This window comes from Lepus europaeus, chromosome X (genome assembly GCF_033115175.1).
Source record: "Lepus europaeus isolate LE1 chromosome X, mLepTim1.pri, whole genome shotgun sequence".
NCBI classification, from domain to species: Eukaryota; Metazoa; Chordata; class Mammalia; order Lagomorpha; family Leporidae; genus Lepus; species Lepus europaeus.
Window position 1 is genome coordinate 21,889,765 of NC_084850.1, and position 18,351 is coordinate 21,908,115.

The 18,351-nt window shown below is 39.4% G+C and overlaps 1 protein-coding gene across 4 annotated transcripts in view; it reads right to left on the reverse strand.

Moving 5' to 3' along the window:
* PHF6 (PHD finger protein 6) overlaps positions 1 to 18,351 on the reverse strand; it is a 67,164-nt gene that overhangs the window by 33,817 nt on the left and 14,996 nt on the right. For all 4 annotated transcript variants that reach the window (XM_062183719.1, XM_062183720.1, XM_062183718.1 and 1 more), the window contains exons 4-5: positions 14,776 to 14,909; positions 14,072 to 14,115 (exon numbers count right to left, since the gene is read on the reverse strand). In XM_062183719.1, coding sequence (XP_062039703.1) covers positions 14,072 to 14,115; positions 14,776 to 14,909 — 178 coding nt within the window. The remainder of the gene's footprint in view (positions 1 to 14,071; positions 14,116 to 14,775; positions 14,910 to 18,351) is intronic.

Genomic DNA, 18,351 nt, shown 5'->3' on the forward strand with positions numbered 1-18,351 from the left:
AATGTTAATATCTTTACAAAGCTGCTTCGAGAAATTATGCGTGAAAAATACTTTGAAGACCACATAAGTCTATTCAGCTGTTACCAATTACTCTTGTCATACCAAGACCATAAGCTCTCTGTACACAAGGGGTCTCCCAAACGTGCCCATACTCAACAGGCAATAAGTTTCAATAAATGTTTGTTGGAATGTAAAAAGAAAGAAAGAAAGAAAGGATAGGCATTACAGTTGGGGCAAGCATCATGACTACTGCTTACAATTGTTATGGTTGCTGCAAAAGGAAAACCGGAGGTCACCTGCCCGGCTTTCTCCAGTGTAAACATGATGTGCCTTTGCTCTGCATGCTCTGTGTCTCTAGTGTACGGTGCTTTCTGCTTTTTCGGGAGAGGTGTCAGGTAAATGATTTGTTTCCTGCTTACCCATTACATGTCTACATATATAAATATGAAGCAGACATCCAAAATGTAGTATTCTTAATTAATTGTGCTAAAATAAAAAATATACTGCTTGGAACTGACTTCATAGTAATTCAGATGGAGGAAGTGAGTGGGGGATACAGATGAAAAAAAAGATTGGCCATAAGCCTATGACTGCTGAAGCCAGGTGATGGGTACATGGGGGTTCATTATGTTGTAATCTCTACTTCTGCTTATGCTTGAAATTTCCTATAAAGAAACTCTGTAGAGTATGCTAAATCAAAGTTGAGCATGCACAATGTCTAACATTGTACTCTGCACACAGGCAATCAATAAATCTGGTAAAACAGAAAAAAATACGGAGTCAGTTCAACATGGTATAAAGACCACAGTATGCATGTTACTAAAATTTTCCAAGTTAAGCAAGAAAAGTCAATGTAAATTCCATTGTCTTACAAAGAAGAACACAGGAGAAGATGACTGGTAATAAAGGTAGGTAGAATTTTAAAGGAACAATAATGATGATAATATAGAACACATTATTTACCGAGCACTTACTATGAACCACCAACATTGCTAAGAGTGTCACATGCACTATTTCATTTAATCCTTACAGTCATCATATGAGGTAGGCTGTTTTTTAAAATCCCATTATACTGATGCAGTATCTAAGGCTCTCCTCTGAGAGATCAAATAACTTGCCCACAATTGTGTAACTAGGAAGTGGCAGAGCTAAGAATTCAAATATAGGAATGATTTCAAAGTCAATGCTCTTGTATGACATTGCCTTCCCAGCACTTCATAAATCTATGCAAAGCTACCAAATTTAAACATTTTTAGCGACTTCCATATCACATGAAATCCCTCTAAATTTCAACTTAGTAAAAGTAATGAAGATTGAAAGTTACAGCATATTCTAGTGAAAAAGAATAAGGGAAAGAAAACATTAAGTGAGTATTAAAGCAGGCAATCTACATAAATTATAACACTCTTTCATTTCTAATATAATCATGACCCTATTGCCTGAACCATAAATGAAATTAAATGATTTGACATGTAACTTCTAATATAAAACTTCAGAACTGTCTATTAGGGAATCCACCAGGTTCTTGAATAAGATCAGCACTATAGCCTCCAAGATTGTGCACAAAAGATTTCTATACACTGTCTCAGAAAGTGTAGGATGTCATAGTCATGATAATTCTAGCATTTATCCATACTGAGTTTTAAAGTCATCTCAGACTTAATACTCTTTACTTACATTCCATAAATGTTAATATTTCACTGCATATGTGTATTATTCATTCTGTCCACAGGATACTTTTTTTCTCCTGAAATGTTTCAGAGTAAGATTCATCCATGATGCCCTATTTTATCTAAACAGTTCTATGTGTCACTTTATGTTTTAATCAGTGGGTCACATATATGTCATTAAATTGCTTCCCCCTCTACCTACTGTCCCCAAACTGAAATTACATTTCCTTAATTCATCTTGTTCCACTAACCCCCAGCACAAGAGAAGCTATGGGAGATGGAAGTGTTATTGAAAAATAAGTGACACATTAGATACCATGCTTAGCTTCAGGTTAAAGAAACCGAAGAGGTTACAAACCTTTTTTTTTTTTTTTGAGAACACATCCCATGCCAGACATTCTTTTTTTAATATTTATTTATTTTGTGGGGGGCCAGCGCTGTGGCACAGTGGGTAAAGCTGCTGCCTGCAGAGCCAGCATCCCATATGGGCGAAGGTTTGAGTCCTGGCTGCTTCACTTCCAATCCAGCTCTCCGCTATGGGCTGAGAATGCAGCAGAGGATGGCCCACGTCCTTGGGGCCCTGTACCCACCTGGGAGACCCAGAAGAAGCTCTTGGCTCCTCGCTTGGAATCGGTGCAGCTCTGGACATTGCGGCCATCTGGGGAGTGAACCAATGGATGGAAGATCTCTCTCTCTGTCTCTGTCTCTCTCTCTCTCTGTATTACTGCCATCTTCCACTGCTTTCCCAGGTGCATTAGCAGGGGGGTAGGATCGGAAGTGGAGTAGACTAGGGTCTCAAACTGGTGCCCATATGGGATGCCCTCCCTCCCGCCACGTTCCAGTTGGGTAATGTAATAGAAAAAAAAAAAAACCACAAGTTTGTTTCCTTAAATTCTAAGAACCTAAAGTGATCTGAGATTTTAATCATGACCTACATTCTAAACATTCATGCAACGAATAGTTAACACCCTATCTCATATAGATTATTTTGCTCAATATAAATTTAGTACAAAGGTCTTAACTTCTTAATGAAAATGATTTTAAATGAACCACCATTCAATCCTAATCACAGTTCCTTGCAGCACTCAAAGGTTTAGTGATGACAAGCTATCCTATTAAAGTGCTTTTATAAAACAGACTAGTATCAGTTATGACAAAGCTATTTGCTACTACCAATTTTCGACACTTTTGAAATATTGCATAAAATTGTAAAGAATAAATCTATTATCTAGACACATATGGAAAAAATACTTATGATACAGGATTGAACTCTGGTTATTCCTGCCCAAGTTAAATTAAGAATAGGAAGGCATCATACCATTTTAAGTACAGTAGTTAATAATCACATGTGGCTAGTAGCTACCTTACTGGACAATGCAAATAAGGAACATTTCCATCATCACAGAAAGTTCTACTAGACATTGTTACTTGGCCATTAGTTTTTTATCCCCTTGTAAGAAGCCCTGTATATTTGAGGATTACATCATTTAGCTAAATCTCTGCTTCTGAAACATTAAAGTGAATACAAACCATGGAGGATCTCATTAAAATGGAGATTCCTATTTAGTCAGGCAGGGGTGATGTTTGGGATCAGACATTTCTAACAAGCTCCAGATGATGCCAATTCTGCTCTGAGTAGAAAGAAGCTGTGCCTATCCCCTTCCCTTCCTTGTTGCTAATAATTAACTCCCAATCATTCCACCTCATTCTTCAGCCCACAGCCCACAGTCCCCTTCTCCACTCCAACCTCTGCCATCATCCTGGGTGGTTTTAGCTGTCCACATGGACAATCTCAGCAAAAACCAACCAACCACTCAGTTTCTTGATTTTCAATGATGTCCTCCATGTTCTACAATCACATCTAATAAACCTAAAAATCATCAAAACTGGTTCTACTTCAAAAATCCTGATATCACTCCTTGAACCACAAATGTGAGCAGTCCCAAGTACTTTCTCATTGCTCTTCAACCTTAACAGGGGCTGCAGTCCTTTGATTTCTTCCTGTTTCTTCTTCTTCTCCTGCTTTTCACTTCCCTCCCTATCTAGCTCAGATTTTCTCTCTTGCAAGTATCTCAAACCCCCTCATTCCTAACTTCTTTGTTGAACGTATTAACAAAACCTTAATTCTGAATTAGCCAAGTAACCACTTTATGCTACATCCAGGATGGGTACCACTACGTAAGTTCATGCTCATCAGTCTCAACAAAGCCATCAATGTAGTCTGGAAACTTTACATTTCTTTAGGCAAACTTCTTTTCCCAGTCTTCACAGCTATTTTTTCAAATCCTCTCTTCTCTGCAATTTATAACCTCATTTCCTCCAGAGAAAACAGATCTGATAGGAGTTCCTTCCCTCCTATTATAGTGGAAATGTCCTCATCTTATCACTAGCCAATATTTTTGCTTGTGTGTTGAATCTTCTTTCCTGTACATTTTATCTCCTCTTAACTGTAGGATCCTTTCTCATGGGAAATTATATAGCAACTAATTACCCTGTTAAAAAAGACAACTAAGTGAAACAGGCCAATGTGAAAAAGCTATATACTGTATGATTCCAACTATGTGACATTATGGGAAAAGCAAAACTATGGAGACAGTAAAAATATCATAGGTGGCCAAGGGTTAGGGGGAAGGAAGGGAAGACTAGGTGGAGCACAGGGGATTTTTAGGGCAGTGAAACTATGCACTATGATAATACAATGGTGGATCCACGCTATTACACATGTGTCAAAATCTGTAGACCATACTACACCAAGAATGAACTCCAATGTAAACTGTGGACTTCAGGTGATAATGATGTGTCAATATTGATTTTTGATTGTAATAAATGTACCATACTGGTGAGGGATGCCAATGGTAGGGAAGGTTATATGTAGATACTGGGGAGGAAGGAGAGCAGACAGGAGACGTATGGGAACTCCGTATTTTCTGCTCAACTTTGCTATAAACCTAAAACTGCTCTAAAAATGAAGTCTATTAATAAAGAGAAAAAGCTATCCTTTAACTCCTTTCCAACTATTCCCTTGCTCCTTTAAAAGCAAACATATTAGAAGGCTTACCTATGTCCCTTTTCTCCAAGTCTCATGTCTCATGTGCTCAGAAGTGCTTTATCAACATGGTTTCTGCCCCTACTACTCCACTCAAGCTATTGTGTAAGGTCACCAATGGCTCCATTGTTACCAAATCCTATAGATGGATGCTTTTTTTTTTGGACAGGCAGAGTGGACAGTGAGAGAGAGAGAGACAGAGAGAAAGGTCTTCCTTTGCCGTTGGTTCACCCTCCAATGGCCGCCGTGGCCGGCACGCTGCAGCAGGCGCACCACGCTGATCCAAAGGCAGGAGCCAGGTGCTTCTCCTGGTCTCCCCATGGGGTGCAGGACCCAAGCACTTGGGCCACAGCAGAGAGCTGGCCTGGAAGAGGGGCAACTGGGACAGAATCCGGTGCTCCGACCGGGACTAGAATCCGGTGTGCCGGCGCCCCAAGGCGGAGGATTAGCCTGTTGAGCCACAGCGCCGGCCGGATGTTCTTTCAACTGCATACCTAGTTGACCATTTGGTCCTTTCTGGTTCTACTCTCCCTTCTCTTGGCTGCCAGGACTTAACAGGAACCCGAATTTTCATCCTACCTCTCAAGCCATTCCTCTACCTCTCCCTTGACAGGCCCATCCTTCTTTTACTCAACGTTCTTCAACAATCAGCCCTAGGCCCTCTCCTATTCTGAATTCTCTCCTTAAGGCATTTTCCTCCACTCACAGAGATAATTCTCTCTCACAATTTCTATCACCTAGTCAGTGTTAGTAAAATGGTACTGTCTTATCTGTGGCGCCATCTTAGGCTCTGGCCCTGTGGCCATTTTGTACAATAAGCTTCATTCTAAGCCCAGCCAGGCTCACTAGAAGTCAGGTGACCAAATGGCCCAATCACAAGCGTCAGCTCCACCCCCACCCTAACGGGATCTGCTGCTCCCACTTCCTGACCACCGCAAAGCTATAGAAGACCTGTTCTCCCAGTACAGGCTGCTGCTCTCTCTGTGCACGGGGAGGCAGCCTGTCAGGTTTCCCCCACCCAACAATAAACCTTCTCCCTTACTCCAGTGTTTGGTGTGTTTTGTGGTGGCCTTTCCTTTCGTTGGTGCAGAAACCCAGGACCAGGCACTTCTGTCGACCTTGCTCTCCCCTCAGGGATGGGAGCTGCTTTGGGATCCTAGATTTTTGCCAACCACAAAACAGTCCTTGTTACAGCCTCTAAGGTAGATTTTGCAGTCTCTGTTTTAATGTCACTGATTTATAGTTAGAGTTTTATAAAAGGAGAATTCCATATGAATACAATTTTGATCTTAATTTAGATAGAGGTATGGTATAATACCAGCATCTTCACTTATCCAGGTGTTATTGCTAAATGTAAATTGGGTAAAGGCAGATGAGATAAATGTGTCTAAATGTAAACACTGTACCTCTTAGCACCTTATAGTCTATAGAAAAACTATCTGGGTTTGCTAACATGTTTTCATAAATAGTCCATGTGACAATAGTTAACACCACTTGAAAGTAACTAAGGTTACAATTCGATATGTTATCTTATTTAGAAAATGCTATCTTAATGTGGAGATTTCTAAAGGGTTATTTCAAAATGAAAATCAAGGAAATCAGCAGATGGAAAGCAAAAGCTATTATTTGACATAGAGCTAGAATCTGATCCTCTGTTAAAGCAATGAAGTTTTTACAATATTTTGAAATCATCTTAAAAATCTGTTTAAAACCTATAGCATCTCATTTTACTAGTCTTGTTTAATTGGTGACTCTGTTTTCTAGCTAGCTCCAGGAAGCTATTTCCTCTTCCCTAGTCGTGACTCTGTAAAAACTGTTCCAAGTTACGGGATATGATTCCATGCACTGGCTCTTATAAAGGTTTTATTTTCGATTTTTGGAATGAGCAAAGAGACACAGATTTTGTGTTCTGTTTAAGTAATCTATTATGTTCTCTTAATGTCCCTGCTAAGTTCTGATTGTTTAAAACAGCTGAGTTTTTATTAAGAGTTATGGTTTGCTTAAATATATGCTTCTTCTAAAACATTTGAGTAATAATCACCTTGTAACAATGATCAAATCTGGTCTATATTTTGCCATGATGTTAAGGGATCCTGTTTCTACCAGAAATTTTAAACCTCCTTGACTTCCTTGACAGTCATTTAAAAAAAATCAAAATTCCAAGTTCTTTGGACTTCAGTATTTCCAGCTGGGCCCCTGGATATATCAAAGGATATATGTCTCTCATCTTGTACAGACAGCAACTACTCAGGTTATTTGGATTGTATTACAGGTACTGTCAAGATGTGAAGTCGTGCTAAATTTTAAGTTATGATCATGGAAAATGCTACTGATATAAATGTCCCAAAGTTAAAAAGTCTAATGATCTTGTACTACCAGACATGATGGTTATCTTAATGAGAACAGTCTAGAGGCCTAAAAGGGATAAATATTTTGTAAAATCCTATCATAGACCTCTAGTTTAGACCATCAAAAATTAGAGGTGGGACTTGAGCACCTCCTTGCCTTGCATCCTCTAAAAGGTTTCCTCTGGTCTGCTTTAACAAAAACCAGGAGAAAGAGAAGGCTGGGCAGAAGCATTGTAAAGACAGGTGGCAGGCCGATTAATGGCTGCTCTACGCAGTGATCTGCCATCAAGGAGACCCAACAGGCCAGCCCACTGCATTGGTTTATATGGAAAGCCAGGGCTTCAGCAGAAGTCAGCTTATGAAGAGCCCTGGCAGCTCTACCAGCCAAGAGTTGGGTCACTGGAAACAGAACTGCCCTGGAGTCGAAGGACACTCATGTCAGAGCTGCAGGCCTAGTCGGCTTCAAGCTGAAAAGCCCTTCACTCTGCCCAGCTTTCGAAGTAGCAATTGCTGCTGAGGGGACGGCCAAGTAGGGTCAGCAACATTGTAGGCAGAACTGTAAATTTCTTGTTAGAGATGTCACCTGCCTTTACGTGGCCAGCTCTCCTCCCAGGCCAGCAAGGTAATGTAAGTCAAGAAGGTGCTTTCCCCAAGGACGTTCATACCTCCCTTATGATGTACCCCATGTAAAGAGAAAAATAGGCCTGGGCTTCATGACTGGCAAGGCCTTAAAACCTACTTGATTATTATCAACCCTCTTCTGTCAGGTTCTATTTGCCTCTCAATTGGAAAACTTATTCATGGTTTAGACAGCACCTTTCTTATTCTACATCAATGGCTCTACTCCTGACCCATGTGTATTGATAGTCCTCTCCCTGCCACTTAACATTGTATGATTACTCAGAACTTTTTCTTTTTTTCTTTTTATTTTTTGACAGGCAGAGTGGGCAGTGAGAGAGACAGAGAGAAAGGTCCTTCCGTTGGTTCACCCTCCAATGGCCGCTGCAGCTGATCCGAAGGCAGGAGCCAGGTGCTTCTCCTGATCTCCCATGGGGTGCAGGGCCCAAGCCCTTGGGCCATCCTCCACTGCACTCCTGGGCCATAGCAGAGAGCTGGCCTGGAAGAGGGGCAACCAGGACAGAATCCAGCGCCCCGACCGGGACTAGAACCCGGTGTGCCGGCGCCGCAAGGCGGAGGATTAGCCTATTGAGCCGCGGCACCGGCCACTCAGAACTTTTTCTACAAATAAACTTCTCTCTCCCTCCCTATGGAGCTCCCTCCCCCACTTAGTTAATGCTGCCCTTAGGACCATTGGCCGCTATTCTCTCTCTCTCTCTTTTTTAAAGATTTATTTAATTTATTTGAAATACAGAGTTATGGAGAGAGGTAGAGCCAGAGAGAAAGGTCTTCCATCCGCTGGTTCACTCCCAAGATGGCCACGATGGCCGGAGCTGCACCAATCCGAAGCCAGGAGCCAGGAGTTTCCTCCTGGACTCTCACGCGGGTGCAGGGGCCCAAGGACTTGGGCCATCTTCTACTGCTTTCCCAGGCCATAGCAGAGAGCTGGATCAGAAGAGGAGCAGCCGGGACTAGAACTGGCACCCATATGGGATGCCGGCACTTCAGGCCAGGGCATTAACCCACTGCGCCACAGCGCCGGCCCCTGGCTGCTATTCTCACCCTAGCTTTTATACTACATTGTCAGTTTAAGTTTTTACAGGAAGTGATAATGTAATGAACCAAACTCTTCACCAACCAGGTGGTCAACCAAATGCTACTACAGAGATATACTCAGCTCCCCACCCAGGACATCATGACTCAGACAACGCCCCATGTCAGCAGGAAGCAGCTCTAGACGATAATCATCATCCCTCCACCCCTCCTGGACTTCTGGGCCAATGTAATCCCATACAACATTTGCCTTATAAAAAACAAAAGGGGGAAATATTAGTAAAATGGTATGTTCTTATCCGTGGCACCATCTTGGGCTCTGACCCCTTCGCCATTTTGTACAATAAGCTTTATTCTTTGCCCAGCCTGGCTTACTAGAAGTCAGGTGACCAAATGGCCCAATCAAAGCATCAGCCCCACCCTGTCAATCACTTCTTATCCTTATGATAATAGCCAAAAATCTTTATCAATCGGACCCATGCCATTCTTCTCCCAATCTCTGTGCCACTCTACCCACCTTTTACTTTCATTGCTTTTTAAAAATCAGTCCTTTGAAAACATCCAGTTACTTTCCACCTGTAAGATTTTGTTCTGCACAGAATGCCCCTCCAACTTTACTTGCTTAAGACTTAATTTAAATCAAACTCTTAAGTTCCTTCCCAACATGTGCTAATGATCCCCAGTATTTTTCATTCTTGGCATTTATTCCAGTTACCAAAAACTATGCAACTATTTACCAAATGCACATCCCTCAAATTATACTTCAAGGTCTTTGGGGGCAGATACCTATATCCTCAATTATCTAACAGGCCTGGGCAACATGAATTTACCAATCTGCATATAATTCCAGAGGGACCCTACACTCATTAGGCTGCTGCATTTGATAGGGGAGATATGTTTTGAATCAGAAATGCTTTTGTGCACATTTCAAGTCAATCTATAGGCAGTCTATGTTAAGGCCATCACCACTAACCAGTAAATATATAGTTCTGGGACTGGCATTTTAATAATCTAGTGCCATAGTAACAGCTTAAAATTTTATCCACAAAGCTAAATATCTTGGACTGTAAACAAAATGTTCCTAGAAATTCACAGTCCATTTTCTCTGGTGGGTTTTAGGTATTTAATATTCAGTAGTATATTATGTAAGGTGGGGAAATTAAATTGCTATAATATGAAATTATTCTCAAATTTAATATTTTCCAAAATAGTTCTTGTTATATAAAGCTGACTGACTGAATTACATAGTGTTTATCATACTTTAAGTATTAGCAAAGTTCTGAGCCACAGATAGCAAATGATGAGACTAGAGACCAGCATAATACAGTTCTGAAGACAATCCCTTAAACAGTACCTCCCACAATGCTGTAACACCCCTTCCCCGTCACAAATCATAACCACAGAGCAGAAACATGCTTTTCATCTGAACAGCTGGAAGTTCGGTTTCTGACAAAGCACTCACTATAAAATAAATTTCAGCTAGATAAATGTGATAAAAGCTAAAAGTCAATAATACAAACTCTGTTACATGGCAAAATTATGCTTTAAGAGGTAGGCACGTGGCATAGCAGTTAAGATTGTAGCTTTGGGGGCTGGCGCTGTGGTGTGGTATAGTAGGTTAATCCTCCGCCTGTAGTGCCAGCATCCCGTATGAGTGCCGGTTCTAGTCCCAGCTGCTCCTCTTCGCATCCAGCTCTCTGCTGTGGCCTGTGAGCAGAAGATGGCCCAAGCACTTGGGCGCCTGCACCAGTATGGGAGACCTGGAAGAAGCTCCTGGCTTCTGGCATCGAATCGGCTCAGCTCCAGCCATTGCAGCCAATTGGGGAGTGAACCAGCGGATGGAAGATCTTTCTCTCTGTCTGCCCCTCTCACTGTAACAGTACCTCCCAGATAAATAAATAAAAATCTTAAGAAAAAAAAAGATGTGGCTTGAGATGCCCGCATCTCATATCAGAGTGCCTGGGATCAAGTCCTGACTCTTCTTCCAATTAAAGCTTCCCTGAGAAGCAGCAGGTGATGACTCAAGTACTTGGGTCCCTGCCACTCATGTGGCAGACCCAGATTGAGTTCTGGGCCTCTGCCATAGGGTTGGCCCAGCTCTAGCTGCTGTGGGCATTTGGGGAGTGAGCCAATACATAGAAGATATCTTTCTGCTTTTCAAATAAATAACAAACTTTTTAAAAGATTGATTTATTTATTTGAAAGGCAGAGTTACAGAGAGGCAGAGGGAGAGAGAGAGAGAGATAGGTCTTCCATCTGCTGGTTCACTCCCCAAATGGCCACAATGGCCAGAGCTGGGCTGATCCGAAGTCAGGAGCCAGGAGCTTCTTCCGGGTCTCCCATGCGGATGCAGGGGCCCAAGCACTTGGGCCATCTTCTACTGCTTTCCTAGGCCATCGCAGAGAGCTGGATCAGAAGTGGAGCAGCCAGGACTTGAACGTAGCACCCATATGGGATGTCAGCACAGCAAGCAGCAGCTTTACCCACTACACCATAGTGCTGGCACCAAATAAATAAAAATTTTAAAATAATAAATCATGCTTCAAGTTCTACAATATGAGTATAAACACATTTTTATATACTAATGACATAAGAGACCCCCAACATTCCACAAAAGTGTACATTGAGCCCAAAATTCAAATACATTGTCATCAGAAATGTGAGACTGTTGTAATACCGCCAGTTCCATTAAAAGAAAAGTTGCCTTAAAAAGTACAAACTTAGATCTCTTTCACTAATAAATTCACAGCAAACAAGTAGTCAAAATTATTCTACACACTTTATGTAGTCTGCAGTGACTTTTCCCTACCACTAGATGGTACTATCAGCTTTAGAAACCTATAAAAATGCCAGCTGGCTATTTATTAGTAATCAGTATATTTTAATCATCCTTCTTAAATGTCCCAAATATCCAGTCTCAGGATGCTAATATACTTGTATTCACCAAATCAGGAGTTTAAAAGCTCAACTAACCTATATGGCCACTATAATCTTATAGAGTATCAAGTAATACAGTTAAAATGTGAAGTAATGAAAGGTAAGAAAGCTTACTCTTACTGTTTTGCAAAAGATTTTTCATTCTAGAATTGAGGAGAAAATGGAAGAAAGAAATATAAAGGCTTTCCAGTCACAAAATTTCACTTCAAAAACATTCTGTTCTTATTATTTAACTAGTATAACTTAAAGACTAGTTCTTGCTAAAGACTATTTTTAACCAGCACTTTATTCCAATTAATCTGGAGTCCATGGGTGGAAACAAAATCATTTTGTATTAAAAAAGCCAAGATCTGCCGGCGCCGCGGCTCACTAGGCTAATCCTCCGCCTTGCGGCGCCGGCACACCGGGTTCTAGTCCCGGTCGGGGCACCGATTCTGTCCCGGTTGCCCCTCTTCCAGGCCAGCTCTCTGCTGTGGCCAGGGAGTGCAGTGGAGGATGGCCCAAGTCCTTGGGCCCTGCACCCCATGGGAGACCAGGAGAAGCACCTGGCTCCTGCCATCGGATCAGCGCGGTGCGCCGGCCGCAGCGCGCTACCGCGGCGGCCATTGGAGGGTGAACCAACGGCAAAAGGAAGACCTTTCTCTCTGTCTCTCTCTCACTGTCCACTCTGCCTGTCAAAAAAAAAAAAAAAAGCCAAGATCTAAGAGATCCAAAAGGTCATCAATGGGGCCAGAGCTGTGGCTTAGCGGGTAAAGCCACCACCTGCAGGGTCTGCATCCCATATGGGCACTGGTTCGAGTCCCAGCTACTCCACTTCTGGTCCAGCTCTCTGCTATGGCCTGGGAAATCAGAGGAGGATGACCCAAGTCCTTGGGCCCTGCACCCATGTGGGAAACCCAGAGGGAGTTCCTGGCTTCTGATCTGCTCAGTTCTGGTCATTGCAGCCATCTAGGGAGTGAACCATCGGATAGAAGATTCTCTCTCTCTCTCTCTGCCTCTGTGTGGCTCTGCCTTTCAAATAAATAAATAAATCTTTAAAACAAAAAGGTCACCAATTTTAACATTAACCATAATTATTGAGTAGTCTTTATAAAAGAAGTAACTTCATAAAACAACAGTGATCAAGTCATTCTAATTTCTAAGCAATGTATTCTTAGACACTAATAAAAACTGGAAAGCTCTCTAAATAAAGGGATAGAACAATCAGATTAAATCTAAGTCATTTTATATTCATAGTAAAAATATCAAGACCATCTATTTGAAAAGGTTTGAAACAAGTCAGTTCAATTTAAGAACTTCCCCATACTTTTTAAAGACTAAGCACAACTTGGGCTAACTATACATAAACAAGACTAACCTGGGGGGCAGGGGGTTAAGCAGCTGTCTGCAGCACCGGCATCCCATATGGTCACGGATTCAAGTACCTGCTGCTCCACTTCTGATCCAGTTCCCTGCTAATATGCTTGGGAAAGCAGCAGAAGATGGCCCAGCCCTGGTCATTGTGGCCATCTGGGGAGTGAACCAGTGGATGGAAGATCTCTCTGTCTCTCCCTCTCTCTATATAACTCTTTCAAATAAATAAATAAATAAATTTTTAAAAAATGACTAACCTGGTTTTGTATAAATTCAAGTGGAAATAAAGTGAAATAAAGTATTAAATAACTTGAAAAGTTTTTACTTTAAATTTACTTCTAAACACGTCTATACTTAGGATACTAGTTCCCTAGACACTAGTCCCCACTCATCAGTAGACGACACATTCCAAGACCCCTGGTGAACAGTACTCAAGCCTGTATATACGGTTTCTCCTGTATATACATACATATCTCTGATAAAGTTTAACTTATAAATTAAACATATTAAAAGATTAACAATTAATACAATTATACCAATGTATAGTAATGAGTAATTTTAAATGTATGAACTATTTCTGGAATTTTCCATTTAGTATTTTCAGACTATGATTTACTGAGGGTAACAGACACTGCAGAAAGTGAAACTGCAGATAAAGGATGGGACTACTGCACAATCTGAATAAATGTTTAATAGAAAGGCTGGTGATCTCAAAATGTATTAGTATTCCCAAGTTAACATTACTTATAACTGATGCTAACAAGGATTCCAGTTACTACCCTTACGGAAACACAATACCACTAGATCATTCCTTCCTAAAGAGATATAAATTTTCAATACACATTTTGCAAGAACTCTGGGATAAAAGTTTTCTTAGAAATTCTGATCTTTTCCCACTATATACATTAGTTTATTCTAATGCTTTTGTCAATTCATTTAAATATATTTAATAATGAGACATTTTATGGTAAAAATTAGTGTTGTACAATTCACTCATATTTTACTCAAAATTCTTCTCAAAACTGAAAAGTGGCTAAATGACATACCTTCAGAGTTATGTGCAGTTTTCTTATGTTTTCGGCAATAAACCCTATAAAAAAGGAAGATACAGAAAATTATCAAGTACACAAACAAAATGAAATTCAATTTTTGGTCGTTGTTATTAGAACTCACAATAATATAGTCATAATGTGCTCTAATTTTATTTATTTTTATTTTTTGAACGCAGACAGAGAGACAGAGACAAAGGCAGTGACACAGAGATCTTCATCCGCTGTTTCTTTCCCTAAATGCCTCCCACAGACCAGGGTTGGACCAGGCCAAAGACAAGAAGCTTGGAACTCAATCAAGTCTCCCACGTGGGTGGCAAGGACCCAAGTACTTGAGTCATCATCTGCTGCCTCTCAGGGTAAGCATTAAAACAAAGCTGGAATTGGAAGCAGAGCTGGGACTGAAGCCAAGGCACTCTGATAGGGCAGAAGAACATCCCAAGTGGCATCACTGCAGCAAATGTTTGTCCCTAAACTCATTTTACAAAATAAGAAAAATGAGCACTATACTTTACCCCTTTCACAAGCTGGCTGAAAACATCTTACTATGAAATTTCTTATATCAACTTTGAGCATTAAACCCCTTATCAAAAATATTCTTCATGACGAGGATAAAATACTCTGAAATGTGAAACATCTTTACAAATGCCTAAAGAAGATATGACTGTTTAAAGAAACTTAAAGAGAAGTCAGATAATTACATGTAAATTCCTTGTGAAGGTTTCTCTCGGATTTGAGCTTTATCATGCAAAGCACAGTGGTAGTGGTATGTCCTATGACATGTTTTCACGTCACAGCCAATGGTTGCTCCAGGACAGTGGCACAAAGAACACATCTACAGCAAAACAACAAAGTATTATTAGTAGTATGTGATTTTTCTGAGGCCATGGTATCAGGTTAGAGGTGTATCAATTTCTGTCAAGAAAAACAAATTGGTTATTGAAAAATTTTGCAATTAATCATGCTACTTTTCTTTCCTAGAAATAATTTGAGTAGAGTTCTTCTAAGGGTATTTTTTCCTCATATTAAACACTGACAAGAATCAATGGGACATTATTAATGTCTGTTATTTCATTGTGGTCAAGAAAAAAGTTGAAATACAGATCAGGAACATGAGCTATACACAACATTACAAAAGGATCAGACCTTGGGGAAAATGTCTCCTCATACCTGAAAATTTTTTGAAATTTCCACTTAATCAATGAGAATCTCTGGGGGGAAAAGCCTCATACACTATTTAGGAACCTGGTAAAATCAACTTAATGTGAAGGAACAAGAGGAGATAAAAGAATTAGGTAATTTTTTAAATATATTGAGCTCTGAGAATATTTTGTGGAATCAAGTTGATCGCATTGTAAAAATGTGCTCACCTACTTCAGTTTAATCAGGTACTTACCTTTTGACAGATAGATACAACAGTCTTTTAAGGTATTTTAATATACTTTACCTCCTAAGTTTAATGGATAATTCATATTGATTAACTAGCTCATATTCTAGATTTAAAAAACTTTCTTTTTAAAAAAGTATGTAACAGTGCTTGTTAGTGGTTTTGATTCACATAGTGGGGTGTACTGTGTAAGCAGACTTTTACTGAAGCTATAAGATAAATATGAAACACTATTAATTTGTTTCTTGGTTGCTAGATACCTCATTCTAAACTGTTCTCAGTCCTCTTTATTAATTTGAACATAAAACACACTTACTATCCTAACTTTTGCATTTCTTTGCCTCTAAGCAATTCTGATGTACCAAGAGGCTAATACAAATTGCAATGAAATTTCTTACATTTCTCTAAGCAAGTCAAACACTCAAACTCTCAGTGACACTATCATTTAAAAATATTCATATCTAAGTCAGAAACAGAACCACTCTCGATACAGGTACTTCCCAGAAAACATGAGGGCCAGTACCCATTATTAGTACTTGAGAAAGACCTCACTTCCTTAAATAAATACAGAAGCTTCAAGTATTACTGTAAGAAGACATACTCTGCCAAATTATCAAGCGGGGAAAGGTTTTGGATGGTTTATAAATTCTTAAAGAACATCTGTACGAAAGCTTAATCATAAAGTTCTATTATTTTAGGGAATCACATTTTTGACCAAAAACCAGACTAATTATAGAAATTTTTTAGAAAACAAAAAAACTTTAAAAAATCATTCATACTCACCAAGCAGACGCCTTATAGTGTTATGATGCTTACATGAATTCTGCACACACTATTCTGCAACCTACTTTTTAAAAAGTTAATAAATTCAATGTTACCCCACCTCATTAAGGACTCTACAGCAAGTAGTTTACCTTAAAAATGCATCTAAAATGGATTCAGATAGGTACATCTGGAACACACATCGCTGAATTCAATTAGTAAGCAAAACTGAAAGGAGAGTTGCTGTTAAAAATACTGTATTGAGCTCAATGCTGGAAAGACAGTGAGCTAGGCACACTCCTGTGCTGCTGGAAATCAGTACACGCTCTCTGGGAAGTCATTTGCCTTACTTACTGGAGAGCTTTTTAAAAGTTTATGTTCTCTGATCTAGTAATTTTACTTCCATAAATCTGAACTAAAAAAGTTCGATCCAAACAAGTATATTTACCAACACAGTCATTGTAGGATTGTTTAAAACAACCCCAAATGGAAAACAACCTATGAAAAATAAGTGAAAGATGTTCAATAAATCATAACACATCTGTTTGAAGCAATAATCTATAACCACTCTTTCAAAGAAATTTTAATGGCATGAGAAAAGGCTGACATGTGCTAAGTGAAAAAATTAGGCAGATATAAAACTATGTGAATCATGATCACAATTATGTTTGTAACATATATTCTTTGAAAGTAAATGGAAATAAATAAAGCAAAATGCCAAAGGGTTCTCTCTGAGTGGTTGGTTTTCCCTATTATTTTCGATTTTCCCACAATGGGCAAAAGTACTTTTATATGCACAAAATTTAAAAAAAAAATTATAAATACTCTAAAAAATGCTTTCAATACCCATCTCTCCGGTGTGAATGAAAAGGAAACTGAAAACCCAACATATATCAAAAACAGTTTTTTGGCTGCTTATAAATTCAATTCTTCCCAGAGTAACTGGTTTCAGCTGCTGTAGTAAAAAAAGCAATTTTGCAAATAACCAGTTAACTATAGCAATTTAAAAAGTGAGAGAAAGAGTATTTTATTTTTATTGTCAGTCTCACTCAAGGAAGAGAAAGAAATACCAATAAAAATATTTTCAGTGTGGAAAATTCTTCTCAAGCATTTTGCTGAATTAGAATTCACAGGATCTAATTCATGTAGTGTTCATATACAAAGAATCAAATTTTTGGCAAGGTACTAACAAAATTGCAAAAAATATCCATAATGAAATTCAAATAAAATATTATATTTCTTTGCTTACCTATCCAAGCAAAAAGCAAAAATAACTGTTATCTTTCAGTCTACTACCCTATATTCCAACCCCTGAAACAATCCTTTTCCTGGAACTCCTTCACGACTTAACGTATGAAGTGTTCATTTTTGACTCTCACCATTTTATCCCCTTAGATGGCTAATTATCTTTATAAATATATAGATTTTATTGAATGCCTTCTATACGGAAATTTTTGAAGATTAAAGCTGTTTTATAAAGTAAAGCTCAATAAATCTGTTGATTGTAAGCTGTTATTGGAAGATTTTCAAAATCTTGTGGCATCGTTTTTTTCTCATTCATATTTCCAATACCTGCAGATTTAACATAATTATCTTCAGGGACTTCTAAAAATATATAAACAGTCTGTCTAGGATTGAGAAAAATAAAACTGTGGAGAATGATCCAGTTGAATAGGCACAGAAATGAGCGTTTAGGGAAAAAAATTAGCTCTGTTATAAACAAAGCTGAGAACCAAGAAGAGATAAAAAGAAAAATTTAAAAAGCTGAAAAATCAGAAAGCTGGCTAGTAGCTTTTTTTTTTAAATTGTGGGAACTAACAAAAAAAAAGATACCCTCTCTTGGAAAAAAAGTAGAACTAGAAAATGGGATCTCCGCTACTACCACCATCTCCACTGCCACATTAAGGCACCAGCTGGTTGGACCCAAATAATGGTATCCCCCTTCATACGAAACATTCGCTCTCCAATTCACCATTCCTCATGGCCCTCAACAGAACTGATAGCTGCCATTCATCATCATGCTTGCACTGTACCCATGGCTCCCTCAATATGGGGAAATGAAAGTTAACGTGACGAGAATACCTTCTTCAAAAACAATGGTAGACTTCGCCCCACTGCCAAAAAAAGG